This window comes from Malus sylvestris, chromosome 9 (assembly GCF_916048215.2).
Source record: "Malus sylvestris chromosome 9, drMalSylv7.2, whole genome shotgun sequence".
Classification (NCBI taxonomy): domain Eukaryota; kingdom Viridiplantae; phylum Streptophyta; class Magnoliopsida; order Rosales; family Rosaceae; genus Malus; species Malus sylvestris.
Genome location: NC_062268.1, coordinates 19,367,593 through 19,384,878, shown reverse-complemented (window position 1 = coordinate 19,384,878; position 17,286 = coordinate 19,367,593). Strand labels below are relative to the sequence as shown.

Below are 17,286 nucleotides of genomic sequence, written 5' to 3'. Positions count from 1 at the left end.
TACGGTAAGGTAATAGTTCATATGGGTCATGAGCTAGCAATCAACGAAAATCAATACCCTCACCTCTAGGGTATTCTGGTGAATTCACATTTTAAGATTTATAAAATCATAAAATTAGGGATGGGTTGTCACAAGTATGTGGTACAAAGAAAAAAAATGAACAAGGGTAAGGAATGATGGTGGATGAAATGTGTATAGAATGATGCACAAAATGAAAACTAAAAAACCAAAAACAAATGTTAAGACGTTTTCGCTTTCAATTCTAGGTTTTATTTTCATACAATCTTATGATTTCCCATGTCTCCTGCCCCCATTATTAAACCGCAGGAACTATGATATATTCCACTAGTCATTGAAAGGTACAAAATCAAATCTTTATGATCTGTTTGGTATTCTATTTGAATATAACTTTTTAAACTAAAAAATACTTTTTATGTTTTAAGTGTTAAAAACTTGTTTGGTTGGATTCTTTTTAAAAACTGGAGTAAAAACTAACTTAAGAATTAACCTGTTTCTTAAAAACACCGGAAGTGTGTTTTTAGAGTTTTTAAATTTAAAGCTCACTCATTCTCTCTTCCCTTTCCTCTCACACCTAATCTCCTCTTGTATCTCTATCATCTTTCTCACTCCTCCAATTTTCTCTCATTCGATCCTCTCTTATTTCCTCTCCTCACTCTCCTCTGATCCATTCTCCTATTTCTTTCTCATCTCTCTCTCTCTCATTCTCTCTTCTCTTCTTCTTTGACCTCTTTCCTCTTCCTCTCTGTTGAATTTAGAAGTTCCCATTGTAGGATGATTTTTTTTTTCTTTACAAACAATTGTGAATTTCATACCAAACAAGTTTTTAAATTTTTAAAAAATTGTTCTTTAGAGATGTTCTTAAGAAATATTTTGCAAAATGATGAATTTTTTTTAATAAGAATACCAACAGCCCTTAGCTTTTCGTTTGACTCTTAGTATTTGGCCGTTCACTGCAATTATGATAAAAGAACTAACGACATAGATTTTTCATATATAAGAATCTTGTTCACCAAAAAAAAACAAGAATCTTTATGCGCCACTGATTCGCTGTATAGGAACCTGGTATAAAAGAGAACTATGGCAGATATTTTTCGCGCATGGATGTTACATATTCTATCCCAGGTTATCTACGGTTGTAATAGTTTAAATTTTTTGAGCATAAAAATGTAATTTACTCGAAATTTTTTGTATGAATCCTCATACTTATTGTCAAGTAAGCATGCTAAAACATTGGTAATAATCTACAAGTTAGCACTCTTCAATCTCAATATATCTGTTGAAAGATATTTTAAGTTCGAATATTTATTTATTAATATTGTATATATTTATTAAAAGAGATTAGAAGTTCGAATTTGGACAAAGAAATATTGCCTCTAACTCAAAACACAATGCATGCTCGTGCAGCAGGTCATATGCATAATGCATGTCATGTGCACAGAGAGACCTACTATTTTTTTTTTTTTTGCCAAATAAATGATATAATAAGGTAGTGGTATCCACACATAGCTTTTTACATCTCACACGCTTCTCTCAATTTTCAACCGTTGGCTTGAATGAATTAAAGAATATCAAATTACAAAAATTATCAAAGGGTGTGTGAGAAGTAAAAAGTGGTGTGTGGATAGCAGCACCTTATATAAAATAGGATAGTCCTATTCACATACCCTTTTTTACATCTTACACGTCCTTGTTAATTTTTGTAATTGATTTTTTACAATTCATCATGCGATCTAACCATCGAAAAAAATGTGAGAAGTGTGTGAGACATAAAAATAGGTGTATGAATCACACTACTCCATATAATATTCCCCAACCTTATCCAGATAGATGCAGTAGTTCATTATAATTAGTAAGTTCAAAATTTCTCAGCATTTAATCTGACAATTGATATCTAGGCCAGCAATTTACTAAATAGTTGTAAGAGCAAAACTCAAGTGCGACTATATTTTTTTTGTTTCTGCTTCGCTCTTCCCTTCATTAGAAGAGCGTAGAAGAGATAAGCAGCAAGAAAATACGTCTCAAGTTATCAGCAAAAATCTTCCCCAATATCTTTCACCCGTAACCTTCTTCAGTCTCTCCGAGAGTACAAGGATCCATTGAGGATTTCCAAAAGCCCACCTTAGGTTACCACAAAAAAGGGGATAAAAATAAAAAAGACAATGAATAATTTTTTCTTTTTGAAAAACTTTTATCTCAGCCACTCAGTACTACGATTCACAAATTCAAGAGAAAGGGTCCGGGAAGGGGCAAAGCCATGAGAGACACAAGGTCGAAGAAAGACTTTCACATCCAAAGCCAATTCCGGAAGCAGCAGAAATTGCCTTCTTCTTTGCTGCTACAGCGGAACCCTTAAAATCAGAAGAAACTTCTGTGGTATTCCTCTTCACTTGAAAGTGAGAGGTGTTAAGTTTGAATCTCGTAGATGACGAATTTAATACCAAATTAGGCTGTCCATTTTATGGCTTAGCCGAACTCCCCCTCATCTTAAGATAAAAATATCGATGTACTAAAAAAAAACTTTTATCTCCAAAATCAAACCAGTGAATAGGATAGGAGTAGGACAAACACCTTGAGATTCCTCTCTATCCTCCAATGAGGCAGCCAATTATTCACAATCTAATTAAAAACTAAAATACAAGTTAAATGATCCAAATATCTCCATAATGTAATCCTCTCTACCCATTTTTCAAACCTTACAAACCCTAATTGCCTATTTTTGAAATGAGATTCTCTTCGGATTTTCTTTGTGAGGATATTGGAGATTCTTAAATCGTATTAGTTCATCGTACATCGTGTAGTCAATTTTCGTCAAGTATAGTTATATATAATTTTAAATAAAAAAATTTAAAATAATTTCTAACCGCACGATATACGATAAACAAATATGATTTCAGGATTTTCAGGATTCTCACAAAATGAATCCGAAAAAGATCCACATTCCCATGAAACATGGTCGGTGCTGTGGCCCAATGTTTGTCCTGCCGTCCATCATTTCCTCTTATATATCATTATGATTATTATTATTTTTCGGAGAATTATCATTATTTTCCTTGACCACCAAAGTCACACATTTTTTCTTTAGATATAATTTCTACACCCGTTTTAATTTCCAACCCACTGTTTTTTATTTCAGTCATTATATGAAATAAATATAATAAAAACAACAAACTAATTAAATATGAAAAGATAAACAAGTGGGTTTATCATTTTTCCTATTTTTTTTCTCCATTAGACAGAAGAATAGTTTGTCACATGGTAGAGTCATTGATGTGCTTCCAGACACATCTATTAAAGCATGTTAGTGACAGCTAGGACTGCCAAAGAGATTTGATTGGATGTCCATTGCACGGACATGGTTTGGCTCTACTCTCTCAGATATTCCTTTCTATCTTCTGAACATATCAAACATTTGCTGTGCAGCTCATGGACTCATAGAATTTAATAAACCTTAAATATTTATGGAAACTTTAACGAAAAACACCGGTACTGTTCATTTTAACGAAAAACCACATTTTTACACTAAAAAGTCAATCCTGGTACTATTCACTTTACCATTTATTTTGTCCTTATCATTAAAACTCAAAATTTTCAAGCCCTTTCCATTAGTTTTCCTAATATTTATAGGTTTAACTTGTTGTCTTGTCACTATATATACGTGACCTTGGCTACCTTTCTTTCTACAACCTTATTATATCCTCTCCTCCTTCGCATTCTTCAGTAGTAGCAAAGTGTTCCAATTTTCGAAAGATGGCCGGAATAGCATTTGGGAGATGTGACGATTCTTTCAGTTTGGGGTCCTTGAAGGCCTACCTTGCTGAGTTCATCTCAACTTTGCTATTTGTTTTTGCAGGAGTTGGTTCAGCCATAGCTTACAGTAATTTGTTTGCACTAATTACAGCTATTTTTTCTTATTTATTCTTTTTATCAACTGCATCATCAGCTAGCTAGCCTTTTAAACTATCAAAATGATACGACAAGTTCACGACTAACTTGAGTTATGATTAAAATAGGTCATGTTTGATTTCATCCAACGTGGTTGAAAAAAAAAAATCCATTCTAAGTGATTTTTGCAAACAGTTTTTCTCAACTTGAACAACAGGCTCCTGTTTAACTTTTGTACTAAATAAATTAAAGGAGAACTAAAAAATAGAAGTAAACAAAAGTATGCAAAAGCAGAAAAAAAAAAGTGGGCGAAAATCATTTATATAAACCCTAGCAGTTAATTTGTTGATTTTTCTATTTTGAAGAATTTGGGATTTCGTTTTGTGTGTACAGACAAGTTAACATCCGATGCTGCACTTGATCCTGCTGGGTTAGTGGCCATTGCCATTGCCCATGGCTTTGCTCTCTTTGTTGCAGTTTCAATTGGGGCCAACATCTCTGGAGGCCATGTAAACCCAGCTGTCACATTCGGATTGGCTCTTGGTGGACAAATCACCATCCTCACTGGCATCTTCTACTGGGCAGCCCAGCTTCTTGGTGCCATTGTTGCAGCCTTTATCCTCAAGTTCGTCACTGGAGGCTTGGTAAGATATTTTTCAACGTACCGAATGCAATGACAGTTTTGTCCATCTTAAACAAAGAATTCATGCACAAAACAAGGGACAATTTTGTTATTTTGGTGTTATTAATTTAACAAAGAGTCTAGTATTATGGAGGTCAAGGCTTAATTGGTTGTGTTGACATTCGTGCTAGATCACTTACTTAGTATGGCAGTCAGAGTTTGGTTCTCCCCTTATTCATCTCTAGATGAAGAAACGGATTTAATTGGTTGTCAATAACTTTTCTAGTTTATGTAATGAACACTGCTAGAACACTAAAGTTACACAAACTAATGTTGATTGGTTCAAATCTAGTGCACTTTAAAATTTATTTCTAACAAGTGTATGGTAAGTAATCAATTTGATAAATCTAGTATCGCCGTTATTGTTTTGAAAAAGATAGTTGAACTCCAATTATAAAATATTTTGATAGTTTACATATACAAAGGTACATTGAATTGTTTAAATTTTTGTGGAATTTTTGGCAACTTGCAACTAACTATGAAATACATTTAATTTCAGACAATCCCCACCCACAGTCTAGCTGCTGGAGTTGGAGTCATTGAAGGAGTAGTCTTTGAGATCATCATCACCTTCGCATTGGTTTACACTGTCTATGCAACAGCAGCTGACCCCAAGAAGGGCTCATTGGGCACCATTGCCCCCATCGCCATTGGTTTTATAGTTGGGGCTAACATCTTGGCTGCAGGACCATTCTCCGGTGGATCAATGAACCCGGCCCGCTCTTTTGGTCCTGCCGTTGCTAGCGGTGACTTCCACAACAACTGGATCTACTGGGTTGGACCCCTCGTTGGTGGTGGACTTGCTGGCCTTGTTTATGGAAACCTATTTATGTACAGAGAACATGAACCCTTAGTAAGCGAGTACTGATTAATTTGATTGAGATTTGAGCATCGTTGCAAATGTCTTCCAATGTATCCTTTGTAATAACAGCAGGAGGAAGAGCAATTGTTTTTGTTCTTTACTTCTTTTTGTCGTCAAGTTTTCAATTATTTATTCTCCCAGACCCTGCGTAAAGCGGGAGCCTTGTGCACTGGGTACGACGACTTCTTTTTGTCGTCAAGTTTTCAATTATTTATTCTCACTTTCTCAGCTTGGAACCTCCATTTTCTTGTGCTGTTTGTAAAGCCCTTTTGTAGGTCACTTTTTCTTTGTGAAAAATGAATGAAGTTGTTGAAGCACGGCTAATTTTTCTTAATTTTGGAGGAGAAATTTCAGTAGATTCCTAACAATACAACTGATGAGCTTTTGTGTACATATGCATATTGAGTTTATAGAAATGTATTGTTCGACTGAGGAACAAACGTTCTGTCAATACGGCTCGAGAGTATAAACATAATATCGAGGCCATTCTTTCTTGGCAATAGTTTCCTAAATTGTATAACCATATAGAATTTAGAGAATTGGATATTAGGACTGACTATAATACTTATAAGTAATCACTTCTTGACCGTCAAATATTATTAATGTCAATATATATGTTTAATACAATCATCATCTGACCGTCGAGATGGTAATTTTATTAAATACATGTAAGTATTGTAACTAAATTATTATTTTATAGCAAGTCAGTGAGTATAAATAAGGTATATGATTTACAAGAATATAAAAACAATTAAAAGATGTAATGTTAACCTAATCCCTAAGAGGTAACGAAATCTGTATCGGATTTCTCTATATCTAACACATATCGACGCATAATATAAATTGAGATCCATATATATGTGTTTTTTTTTTGTTTGACACATGATCCAAGTTATGACAAAACTCAAATAAGTAGTTAACATGTTCCTATAGCAAATTAAAGCATTATTTACTGGGGACAAGTGGACAACAGCTATACTGAAGAAATAATTTTATCCTGTAATAACTAATTACACTGATGATGCATTTCCATTTAAATAAATTCTCTATAATTTTAAACTGGATTTTTTTTTGTTTGTTTTGTTTTGTTGAAATTTACAATGGTAGGCAAAAATGTCTTATGAAGACTGTGAAGGGTCTACTAGGACTTCTTCGTATTTCCATTCATGTGCTTTCCATTCTGGCAGCTGTTGGACAACAACCTGAAATTAATCCAATCAGAAAACAATTACTAAAACATTTTGTCTTATTATTTGTTAAAACATGCATGTTTTATACACAAGCGATAGTCTAAACTACTTTAATATACCGAAAGAAAGATCCAATTCCAAACTCAATGCAAGTGTACGAGCAGACTATCCTAGTATCCTAACTCATATTTGCAACTTTTTCAAAACATAAAAGAATAGTGAACGAGAGAAACCACAAACCAGCCCTCTGGAGTCAGGTTTCCCAACTGTGGTTTGGCAAGCAAGTCTCCAATTTTTTGGTTTCTGCAAGAATCCATTAATCAACAGGAATGTCAGCCTTTTTAAATCACCACCTCCCAAATTTACATTGGCTTAAGTTTAATTAATTAGTGATTTAAGTGATCTACTTAACTAGAAACAGTATGATACCTTTTTAAGATGTTCCTTTTCTTTGTCTGTGCGAGGGGTTAACAGCTCTTTTCCTTGAACAATCTAGCAGCAAAATAGAACAAAATTGAAACGAAAATTCTGTATTAATTAATAATAACAAGAAATTTATGCTCTCTCAGTGAGGCATATATTTGTTTAAAATTTTCAAATATATCACATGCTATATAAAAAAAGGAGGAGAATTAAAGAAATTGTAAAATTATCACCTCCACCATACATGTCCCGCAGGTTCCTCCTCCAGCACAATTCAACAGAACTCTACCCTGAACATTTACATACAACACAAACTTCATTATTTTTTTTAAGAAAAAAAAAATTAATAAGAATAATAAGAATTAAGTGGGAGGCATACTTACGTATGGTCCATACAAATCAATATTTGAATCCAGCATTATATTCCTAAGTTTCTGCCCTCCACAGGCTTGACGAAGATGCACATCTGGTGTTTGGTCAGGAAGTAAAACCGACTGAAAACAACAAAATACACAATTAAACAAAATACCCCAAAACAAAGTTTTAAGTGATGGGACTTCCTGCACAGAGAATTTCTATTGACATTTATATGTAGCTTACATTAACGAATGCGAAATCCACGGAAGGGGATTGCTGGGGTTGAACGGCTTCGGATTGGCTCTCTTGGGATGTGCTAATTGCTCTAACTTTTGCTCTGGAGAAACTGATGAGTGGCTTGGAAGGTCTGAGAGTTGAATGGGAGCTGGTAATGTTGGAGTTGATCAAGTTATATGGGAGGAAGCAAAAAGATGAACGACAAGAGCTCAGTTGGAGAGTAACCATTTTTGATATATTTTGAATTGATAAAAGTTGTGGAGTGTTAGTGCTGGTTGAATGAATTGGATGGATGATTTGTATCATTGTATGGGGTTTAGGTTGGTTTGTAGCATCATGTGTGGTGGATCATGCTAATTACCTTATCTGATCGAAATTTAGGTTGGGTTGGGGCGGACCAGCATGGACTAGAAGTCTAGACCCCAATTAAAATTGAAATTCACATTCTGACCCAACAAAAAAAGAAAATCACATTCTGACCCAGCAAAAACAAAAAAAAAGCGCTAGAAGGAGGGTTCGAACCTCCGACCTTGTGGTTAACAGCCACACGCTCTAACCAGCTGAGCTATTCCAGCATGTTGACATCCGTTGTAAAGGAAGATTCTTTTCATAAAAAGAAAAACCATCTGAGTACTACTCAAACCTGCAAAGAAGGCGTTCCTGGAAACCTGCCTAGGGACAATGAAAGAGAGAGAGGGTGAGATCCCAGAGAAGCAGGTCCCAGAAACCAGTTCTCCCACTCTTGATTCCAGGTCCCAGACCATCATCGATATTTTATGTTATTTTACTAGTGTTTTTAATATTTTAATATATTTTAGTTGAATAGACAGTAATGTTACTAATGTATGATGCAACTTTCCAGGTATGAAAACATGTCGAAGATAGAACTCGTGATATTCCTCCATCCATCCCTCCCTCCCTCTATTGCTATTATTAAGAATCTGTCGTTTTATTCTTGTTTATATGATTTTCTATTTGATTTTTGTTTTCTAAATTTTTCAGGGTGGTGTGAGGGACAACACCATCGTCACCCATCACCGCCGGCGATAACACTACCACCATCATCCTGCCAATTTCTACCGAGTTTTCTACGGAATAAAGAGTTCCTGAAAACAAAATTGTTTGTTTGCGTCTTAATTCTAGAAAGAAGTGTTTGGTCCTATAATTCTGTTCTTTCCTTTTCATTTTCAAGGTATTATTTTTCTTATTTATGGTCTAATAATTTGCCCATGCAAACTCATTGCACAGACTAGGGACTGGAATAGATACTACATCTCCTTCGGTGTTGCTATTCTTTGACAAACAAAGATTTATATTTAATACTGCAGAGGTAAGTGTCAGGAACCGAGATAGTTGCCATTAGGAACTCAATCATATACATTTACATCTGGTTAGTTTTGCAATATTAAATAAGGCGATGATTCTATCATTATCTCTATAAAATAGTAATTACAAATCAATGATAAACCCTTCGTGGAGTAAAGTGTCTCTTACTATATAACTCTCACTGCAGGGTTTGCAAAGGTTCTGCACAGAACATAAGATTAAGTTGTCAATGTTATCCATAATGTTTATATGATCAAAACACAATACATATATATATATATATAATAATCATAAGCAGTTCGATGTAGAAGACTTACTTGTTGAACGCGTAGAGGCCATGCAATCAATGCACAATTGATAGAACACCAATTCTAGTTTTGACGAGAACAAAAGAAAAACACCAAGTCTTCTGTAAACACCTAGCTTGATGACAATGCTCTATGGGAAGCCTTAGTTGTCGTATCTAGGGTTAGCAGGGACCGGTGTTTATATACTAGCCAAAAGTCTTTAGATTCCATCCATAAGGGAAAACTAAAAACTCTCCTTTCTTGGCTCTCAAGTAAAATATCATAATCCTATATTATTAAGGATTCAATCAAAACCTACTTATAATGTAAGACACTTAATGTAGGATTGATATAAGGATATTGAATCACAACTTAACTGATCTCCAACTTATACATTCCTATTACAAATAGGAGACCATTTATGGTTGATTTATGTTGAATAAATCCAACAGTCAAAGGTATACGATATCTGAAATCGTTACCCATTTTCTGCTGTTGGAACTTGGAATAAATATATAAAGTGCTCTTCGTCTTCATTCATGAGGCTCCTTTCTATTGTTGAGATGCCTTATTGATGTTCGTGAAGCTTTTTGAGCTTGATCACATTTTTTTCTCTCGCGTCTGCTCAGAGACTGCAGGTAGACTTATAGGTTTGTTTCTTGATAGATTAACTATTATGTTGCACACTTGTACTTGCAGTTAAAGATTGTTTATTTTGTTTTCTGTTATCACCAGTAACATGTTTAGTAAGTCTGTGATGAAGTTTTTAAGCATTATTATTGTGCTTTCAGTATCTGCACTGGTTATTCAAGAGGTTGTTCTCGCCGATCCCGAATTGCTCAACTTTTACTTGATCACACTGGTTTGCTGTTAACTTTGGCTGGCATGGGTGAAGAAGGAACGTCTGTAAGTATCAGATTGACTTCCTATTCATTGTCTTCCTTTCATTTAGATCCAATCTTCTTGATATGAGCTTAAATCGCATTTTCTGTTGTTTTGAAGGTTCAATGTACGGGGTCCGTTAGGTCTCAAGTATTTGGTTGATGCCACATGAGTTGTTTCATCCCAAATGATGCCATGGTTCACACTCGGAGCTTTGGGCCGACACTCGGTTCTGTGGGAGGTTCTATGGATGATCAAACTAAGTTTAATTAAAGAGCCGATTGTTCTTGTTGATGATGAGATTGTCAAAATACAAGCCATTCTTCTACTTCCAAATTTCTCAAAAGGGACTATGCTCCCAAATGAATGAGTAATGTTTTATTACGTGGAATGGACTCATGACAACTTGTTCTCTCAGAATATATAGAGGTTTCTAGCATTAGTAAATATATGATGATATCATGTTAGTTTTCTTCGATTGTTTTATCACACTTTTGGCATTTAAAAGGTATAAAATTATAAATACATGGTAAGGCCTTACACAGTGACATACCCAACCCTGATATTCTCCAAACACTAGGGTAGGCATGTGCTGGCCGACACATGAAGGTAACGAAGCCATATTAGGATGCATGAGAACTAGAAACAATTAACCGACATAACTAAAACTTGTAAATCTAATTATAATGAATATGCATTTATGAAACGTGTTCAGAGCATACAACTAATCAGAGACAAAAAAATAATAATAATATAAAATTGAATGAACAAAGAGATGGATCCTACACCAAGAAGACTCGAAGATGCCGATGCGGGAGTGCCTTGACGCCGAAATTGTACACCTCGAATCTAAGTCCTTAGGGGGTGCAAAACAAAACATAAGTGGATTAAGTTGATATATAAGTAATACTAAAACAGTTAATCTTTAACGTCCTAACCCCCAGGTTTAGAAAACTTGTATAGCATAATAAGTAATAGGTTTTACCGAAAACCCTAGCATGCAATAAAACCTTTCATAAAACATATATCGTATATGGGTTGCTTAGTAGTGGTAGCACAATATATATACACACACACACACCAATATAAACATCTTTCGCTCATGGGCACCAACCAAACACCCGGCTGTAGCCAATATAAATATTTTCCGCCCGTAAGCACCAACCAAACGCCCGACCAAAGCCAATATAAACATCAATCGCCCGTAGGCTCTTACACCACCCGACCGAAGTCAATATAAATATCAATCACCCATAGGCTCCTACAACACCCGACCGAAGCCAATATAAAAGTATCATTCACCCGTAGGCAAATCATTCACCCATAGGCAAGACATTCGCCTGTAGGCAAATCGTATGAATAACCACTAAATAAGTACATAAAAATATTAACATAATATTCAATATATATATATATATCTTAATCGGAGTTCAGTAGCTAAAACGTCATATCGTAAAACCACGTTCATAAGTGGGTATATAGTCATCAATCATATATACCACAACGAACGTAAAGTCGATAAAGCATGATAATTCATAAAGCGTGAAACTAATTTACTCATAAACGTTTCATAAAGCGTAGCCATTAAATCATGTTTTTCGTGTATGCATTTCTAATAGGCAAATCATGCATTTTAGAAATGGTCCACTCACAGATACTTCGCCGTCGAAGTGCCATGTAAACAAGAGAGGACAGAAACACCATACACAATTGCACCTAAGCACATAAGGGTACCAATTAATAAAACTATACTAAAACGATTGAATTTCGGGACACGGACGTCATAAACGGATTCAGGATGTCGAAAAACATAAGGGAGGACCTCGGGTACCCCCACGCGCCACCCGAGGGTGACGAAAGCCATTAATTGATACAAAAGCTAAGAATAAGAAGTAAATAAAGGTTATGAATTAAATACAATGAGTTAATAATTTAGGAACGTGTTCAGAGCATACAACTAAATAGAGCTCTAAAAGAATTAATATAAAATTGAATAAACAAGAGGATGTGGGTCCTACACCGAGATGACTCGAATATGCCAATGCGAAAGCGTTGACATCGAGATCGTATGCCTTGATTCTAAATCTTGAAAGGGGGCGCAAAACAAGGGTTAGTGCACCAAGTTTATATACATACATAATACAAAACCAGTTATAAACATACTAATCCCCAAAGTTTTAATAATGAAAACTACTAGCATAATAAATGATAGGTTTCTCTGAAAACCCTAGCATGCCGTAAACATCTCAAAAGACATATCGCGGAAAACATCGCGGAAATCAAAACGTCACTAGTCTCACAGATTGTCTCGTAAGCGCGGTGTGCTATCAGTAAGATCACTGAATAATAATATTCCTAGCCCAATGCCTGCACCTAATTCTCGGTGTCCGTAGCCAGAGATAACTCCCTTCCGGCCCAATGCTTGTCTCCATGTCCCTCAGTCTTTCGCTAGGGATTATTTCTCCTAGCCTAACTGCCAACACCAGATCCTCGCCCCAGGCGGCATAGTGTCCACTAGGTACGCACAAATAGCTATGCCTCTAAAAAATAACAACTTCATAGTATAAAGTCATCCATCGTTTATACTATAAAGAGGGGTTTCGAAAACATGTTCTAGAATCCTATCATCATCCATCAGATAGTCTACCAGTTCATGGTTTTTATAGAAAATACGATATATTAAAATATAGCTCAATATAGGCTAACAATTAATTCCTCACCAAAAACACGAGACGAAAATCAACAAATTCAATAAACATGCTTAACATAAAATCAAATTATAAACTCATAAGGCATGCTATTCATTTATGCAATTGAACTATAAAATCATGTAATTTTAGAAGATGTCCACTCACAGTACTTAGCCGCCAAAACTACGCCACTAGCGAAGATGGAAACGTCACAATAATTGCCCCTAAGCACATAAATAACACATTTAGTCAAACTCTACTCAAACGATTGAATTTGGGAAAACGGACTTCAAAAACGGGCTCAGGACGTCGAAATTAGCCTAGGAAAGGTTCCGGACGAAACCCCGAAAAGTCAACTCTAAAGTTAACATTGACCGGTCAAAGTCAAAGTCAAAGTCAACACTGACCGTTGACCGAGTCAATTGGGTCTGGGCTTAGGGTTTGAATCTGGGTTTAGGGCTTAGGTCTTTGGGTTTGGTCCTAAGGCCTAAAGGTTTAGGGAAATAGGTTTAAGGTGATGGGTTTGGGAAAGGGCTGAAAACCCAAGCTCTAATTGGCCCAAAGGCCTCAAATATATGGGTTCTAAATATACGGGCCTAAGGCCCTAATTAAAATGGCCCAAGGGCCTTAATTTTTAAAACAATAAATAAATAAAATCTAAAAAAGGTTTTGAGTTGGTCTAACGGGCCACATGCCCTAAACAAAACAGCCCGAAGGCCTTTAAGTCTTTAAAAACAACTAAAACAAAATAAAATAAAAAGAAAATGGGTTGGGCTATTGGTTGAAACCAAAACGGGTTTAAGGCCTGTGGGTTGAGAAACGGCCTGAAAGGCCTTCGGTGCACCGGAGAAGAACGCCGGAGCTGTAGAGCTCCAGTCGACTGCAAACGATGTCCTTAGACTCCGATCTAGGTATCAAAATGAAGAACTAGACGAGAGAAGCGATTTTATACCTTCCGTTTGCTGTGAAATGACCCAAGGTGACCGAAATTTCCCTCGACAACCACTGCCTTGCCGGAGAAGGGTAAGCTCTCCTCCAAACTAATTTCATTCTAAAACCTTGATAAAAACGATATAGAACTCATTAAAACACATTCATGCAAGAATCTAGAACGAATAGAGGGAAATTCGAGGCTTACCCAACTGGAAAAATTAAAGAAATCTCGCCGGAGAGTTTTTCTGGGCTTCTCCCCACCACGCAGCAACAAAAGAGAGAGACGGCAGGATGATGCCGTTGACGTCGGGGAGGGTGGTGTGGTGCTCTCGGGTGTGGGTCGAGGGGTGAAAGATCAAGGAGTGAGAGAGAGAGAGACGGGAGTGAATGCAGGGAGATTCGAGAAGAAAGAAGGGAAAAAAGAAGATAAATTGAGGAGAGAGAGATAGGAAACCGGGGACAGATATCAGGGGGTGGGCCCCTTGGGCACACCAATTAGGAACTAAAACCATTTTAAAATAAAATAGGGGTGGGGTGTAATAGTCACTGTGGACAGCGGCAAAGCACAATACCTCCGGTAGAGGCACGTGTGCTCTATGCGCCGACCAATGCAGATGTCCACACTTCTGGGTTTAGGCCGGTTCAGTTTTGGGTTTTAAGCTTGGGTTATTTAGGTCTGGGCTTAGAGTTTGGGTCGAGTTCCATGGCCCAAAGGCCTGGTTTAAGTTTTAAGGTTAATGGCTTTGGGCTTTAGGCTACTAGGTCGGGTTGACCCGATTTTCAGACCGGTTCTCACGAAGACAAAAGTCGGAGCTTCCCAAGCTCTAGTCAAGCTAGATTCTCTACCATAACCTACGATCTACCCACCAAATTGAAGACAAACAAGAATATATTAGAATTATACCTATGGTTTCCCAAGTAGTGGCCGGAGTTGGCCGGAGAAGGACCTGGAACTCATGGCATTATCGCTGGAAATCTGGGGAAGTCTCCTCGAGTAGTTTTCTATCACAAACGTCCCCAAAAGAACTCAAAATCATCCCAAACTCACATAAAAATCAAATAGATTCTAGGGGCTAACTTACGTCGAGGGTTAGTCGGAGGAGGAGGTGCACAGTGGTAGAACCATGGTGCCACGAGACACAGGGAAGTTTAAGTGTTATTCCCTTGCTCTAGGGTTCATGGAGCTCACAAGGCTAAAGGGTGAAGGTGGTGAATGGTGCATGGGGGAAGGAAACAATGCAACGATGGAGAAAGAGCTCCGAGAGGGAGAAAGACAGAAATGGAACAGAGAGAGAGGACCTTACGGGGAGAGAATAGAAGATAGATATTTTTTGGGAGAGGGGAGGGGTTATGCCATGTGGCAGACAAGGGATAAGAGAAGCCGGGGGACCAAAAAGTGAGTGGCCCCCACCCTGCTCACCATTTAAGACCTAAAAGCAAACCCATTCAAAATAAATATCCCAATCTTAGTGAAGTTACAAAAATGCCCTTTTGTTCAGTAAATTTCGAGACAAGTTGTTACACACAATGAGGCCAAAAATTGATTTTGACACTAATAATATAAGAATTAAACTCTTAGGGTGTGTTTGTTATGCTAGACTATCTCGGACTAGACTAGCTTCAGGGACTAAGTTAGACTGGCTTAGACTAGACTAAGCTGGACTGACTTAGTGAAGCATTTGGTGCAGTGTCGGACTAAAAAGCAGAATAATGAAAATAGTACTATTGCCAGTTTATTAGTGTTTGCTCGGACTGAAACTAAATTATTGTTTTATTTTAATTTCTTTTCTATTAAACATATTATTATAATTAAAATTATTGGATAAGAGTGATAATAAAAATTATAAACCAAAATTTTTGCCAACAAAAGAAATACATGATTCAAGAGTAGCATCAAATTGTAGGGTCAAGAGCAAGAAGAGATCCACTAGAAGGAATTACACCATCCTCACAGCCCAAAATCAAAAGAAAAATGAAAAGCAAAATAAGAAACTACCAGCTTGCAAAGCAATGCTAAGATACCAGATTGCTTTCAAAATTGAAGTCAAAAGTTTCACATTTGCTTATTCTGGTTTTGCTTCAATTTTTACAAATCAACAATATGTTGTGAAGTTTGTGCAGTTGCAGGCTGGGGAGTCTCGCTTAGTCAGCATTTTCTTCCTTAATTGCAACTTTTTTTCCCTTTGTGCTTTGTGCCGTTCTTCGTTTGGCCCAGTTTGGCGTACTCATTCTTCTCTTACGACATGGAACATTGGAGCAAACTTACTTGATAAGGTATTATAAAGGTCTGCCTTCTTCAAGGCTTTCCTGATATTCTTCTGATTCATTTGGAAGTGAGAAGTACAAAGAGAAGGAACAATAGATCTCAGTATTGGCTTCCCGCAGGTTATTGACTGAGCACTACATATCAGCAAATCAATTAACAAATATGGTAGTTGAATGTTCAATCATTTCCAAACCAATTAATTTTCAGTTGAAGAATCAATCTCTGTTATGAATATACACAAAGTAAAAGAACAAAAAGAAAAGAACCAATCAATGCTTCGTGTATCATAATAAGCATAATAATTTGAGACGAATCATCATGGGACAGCTACAAAGGAGATGCCTTGTATTTCCTAAAACAAAAATATCCCAGTACCACAAAAGAACTTGTATCCTTATACGAACACGAGACACCTCGACTTAGATGAACTTGATTTAAAAAAACAATTCACATCAAAGATGCACAATCAATTAGGATCACTTTGATCTATTCCTGTCCCTTATCAAGTTTGGATCATAATGAAATTCCCAAGTCAACTGGAGAAGATTAGAGGTGTAGCAGCAAAGAAATAGCACCTACTAGTTCTTATATGTAATTAAACATTTACCCACCTGCTTGAAAACATTATGATAGTGCTAATATTTCATCAAACATCTTCTGGGCACTTTCCAAATCACCTTTCTGCACATACCTATTGATCAAAAGATTCATGAATTCACAATTATAGTATAACAAAATCAAATTCAATTTGAAAAATTGAAAATTGTATGCTAGAAAGGAAAAGCTCTCACTAGGTTTCGGCAATGGCGGCAGACTTGACGAGCTTGTATTGGTTTAGACACGATAGGGAAGGAGAATCAGGGTTTAGCGGCGGTTGAGCCGGAACAGCAGAGATTGCTCTGCAAATGCTCAAGAGCCATAAGCTTAGATTGCGGTGGAGGATTGTGGAGCTAGTGTGCGGTGGTCGAAGTTGCTTCAGGAGCTTCAAAGCCACAACCATGGTGATTTTGTTGAGAGAAAGAGAGTGAAATTGAACAAGAAGAAGGGAAGGGAGTCGGTGTACTCTTTATCAATTTTTGTTAAGGATTTGGGTTTAGCTTTTAGGTGGAAAATGTGTGAAGTCGTGAAGGAGAATAGAGATGGTGAAGGTGCGAAGGAGAAGAAAACGGATGGATCAACTGCGAGAAAAGACGAGATTAGAAGTCTGCTCGAAATCGAGGGCGCTTGCTAAGAATGGCTAGTGAGGCG

General features: G+C 36.7%; 2 protein-coding genes, 1 long non-coding RNA gene and 1 other non-coding gene across 4 annotated transcripts; 1 reads left to right on the top strand and 3 right to left on the bottom strand.

Annotated features, from left to right (window-relative positions):
- Positions 1-3,689: 3,689 nt before the first annotated feature.
- On the top strand, positions 3,690-5,564 carry LOC126634428 (aquaporin TIP2-1-like). The gene is made up of 3 exons (XM_050304946.1): positions 3,690-3,895; positions 4,297-4,547; positions 5,085-5,564. Exons 1-3 carry the CDS (start codon positions 3,769-3,771, stop codon positions 5,451-5,453), a joined length of 747 nt encoding a protein of 248 aa, XP_050160903.1. The 5' UTR covers positions 3,690-3,768; the 3' UTR covers positions 5,454-5,564.
- A 64-nt stretch (positions 5,565-5,628) lies between these two features.
- On the bottom strand, positions 5,629-8,020 carry LOC126634430 (photosynthetic NDH subunit of subcomplex B 3, chloroplastic). The gene is made up of 6 exons (XM_050304948.1): positions 7,661-8,020; positions 7,444-7,554; positions 7,294-7,350; positions 7,067-7,129; positions 6,878-6,940; positions 5,629-6,649 (listed from the first exon to the last, which is right to left on the bottom strand). The coding sequence occupies exons 1-6, from the start codon at positions 7,958-7,960 to the stop codon at positions 6,566-6,568; spliced, it is 678 nt and encodes a 225-aa protein (XP_050160905.1). The 5' UTR covers positions 7,961-8,020; the 3' UTR covers positions 5,629-6,565.
- Positions 8,021-8,155: 135 nt separating this feature from the next.
- Positions 8,156-8,229, bottom strand: TRNAN-GUU (transfer RNA asparagine (anticodon GUU)). Its single transcript has one exon. It is a non-coding gene; the product is annotated as a tRNA-Asn (tRNA).
- Positions 8,230-15,607: 7,378 nt separating this feature from the next.
- Positions 15,608-16,714, bottom strand: LOC126634434 (uncharacterized). Its single transcript, XR_007627341.1, has 2 exons — positions 16,650-16,714; positions 15,608-16,172 (listed from the first exon to the last, which is right to left on the bottom strand). It is a non-coding gene; the product is annotated as an uncharacterized LOC126634434 (long non-coding RNA).
- Positions 16,715-17,286: the final 572 nt, after the last annotated feature.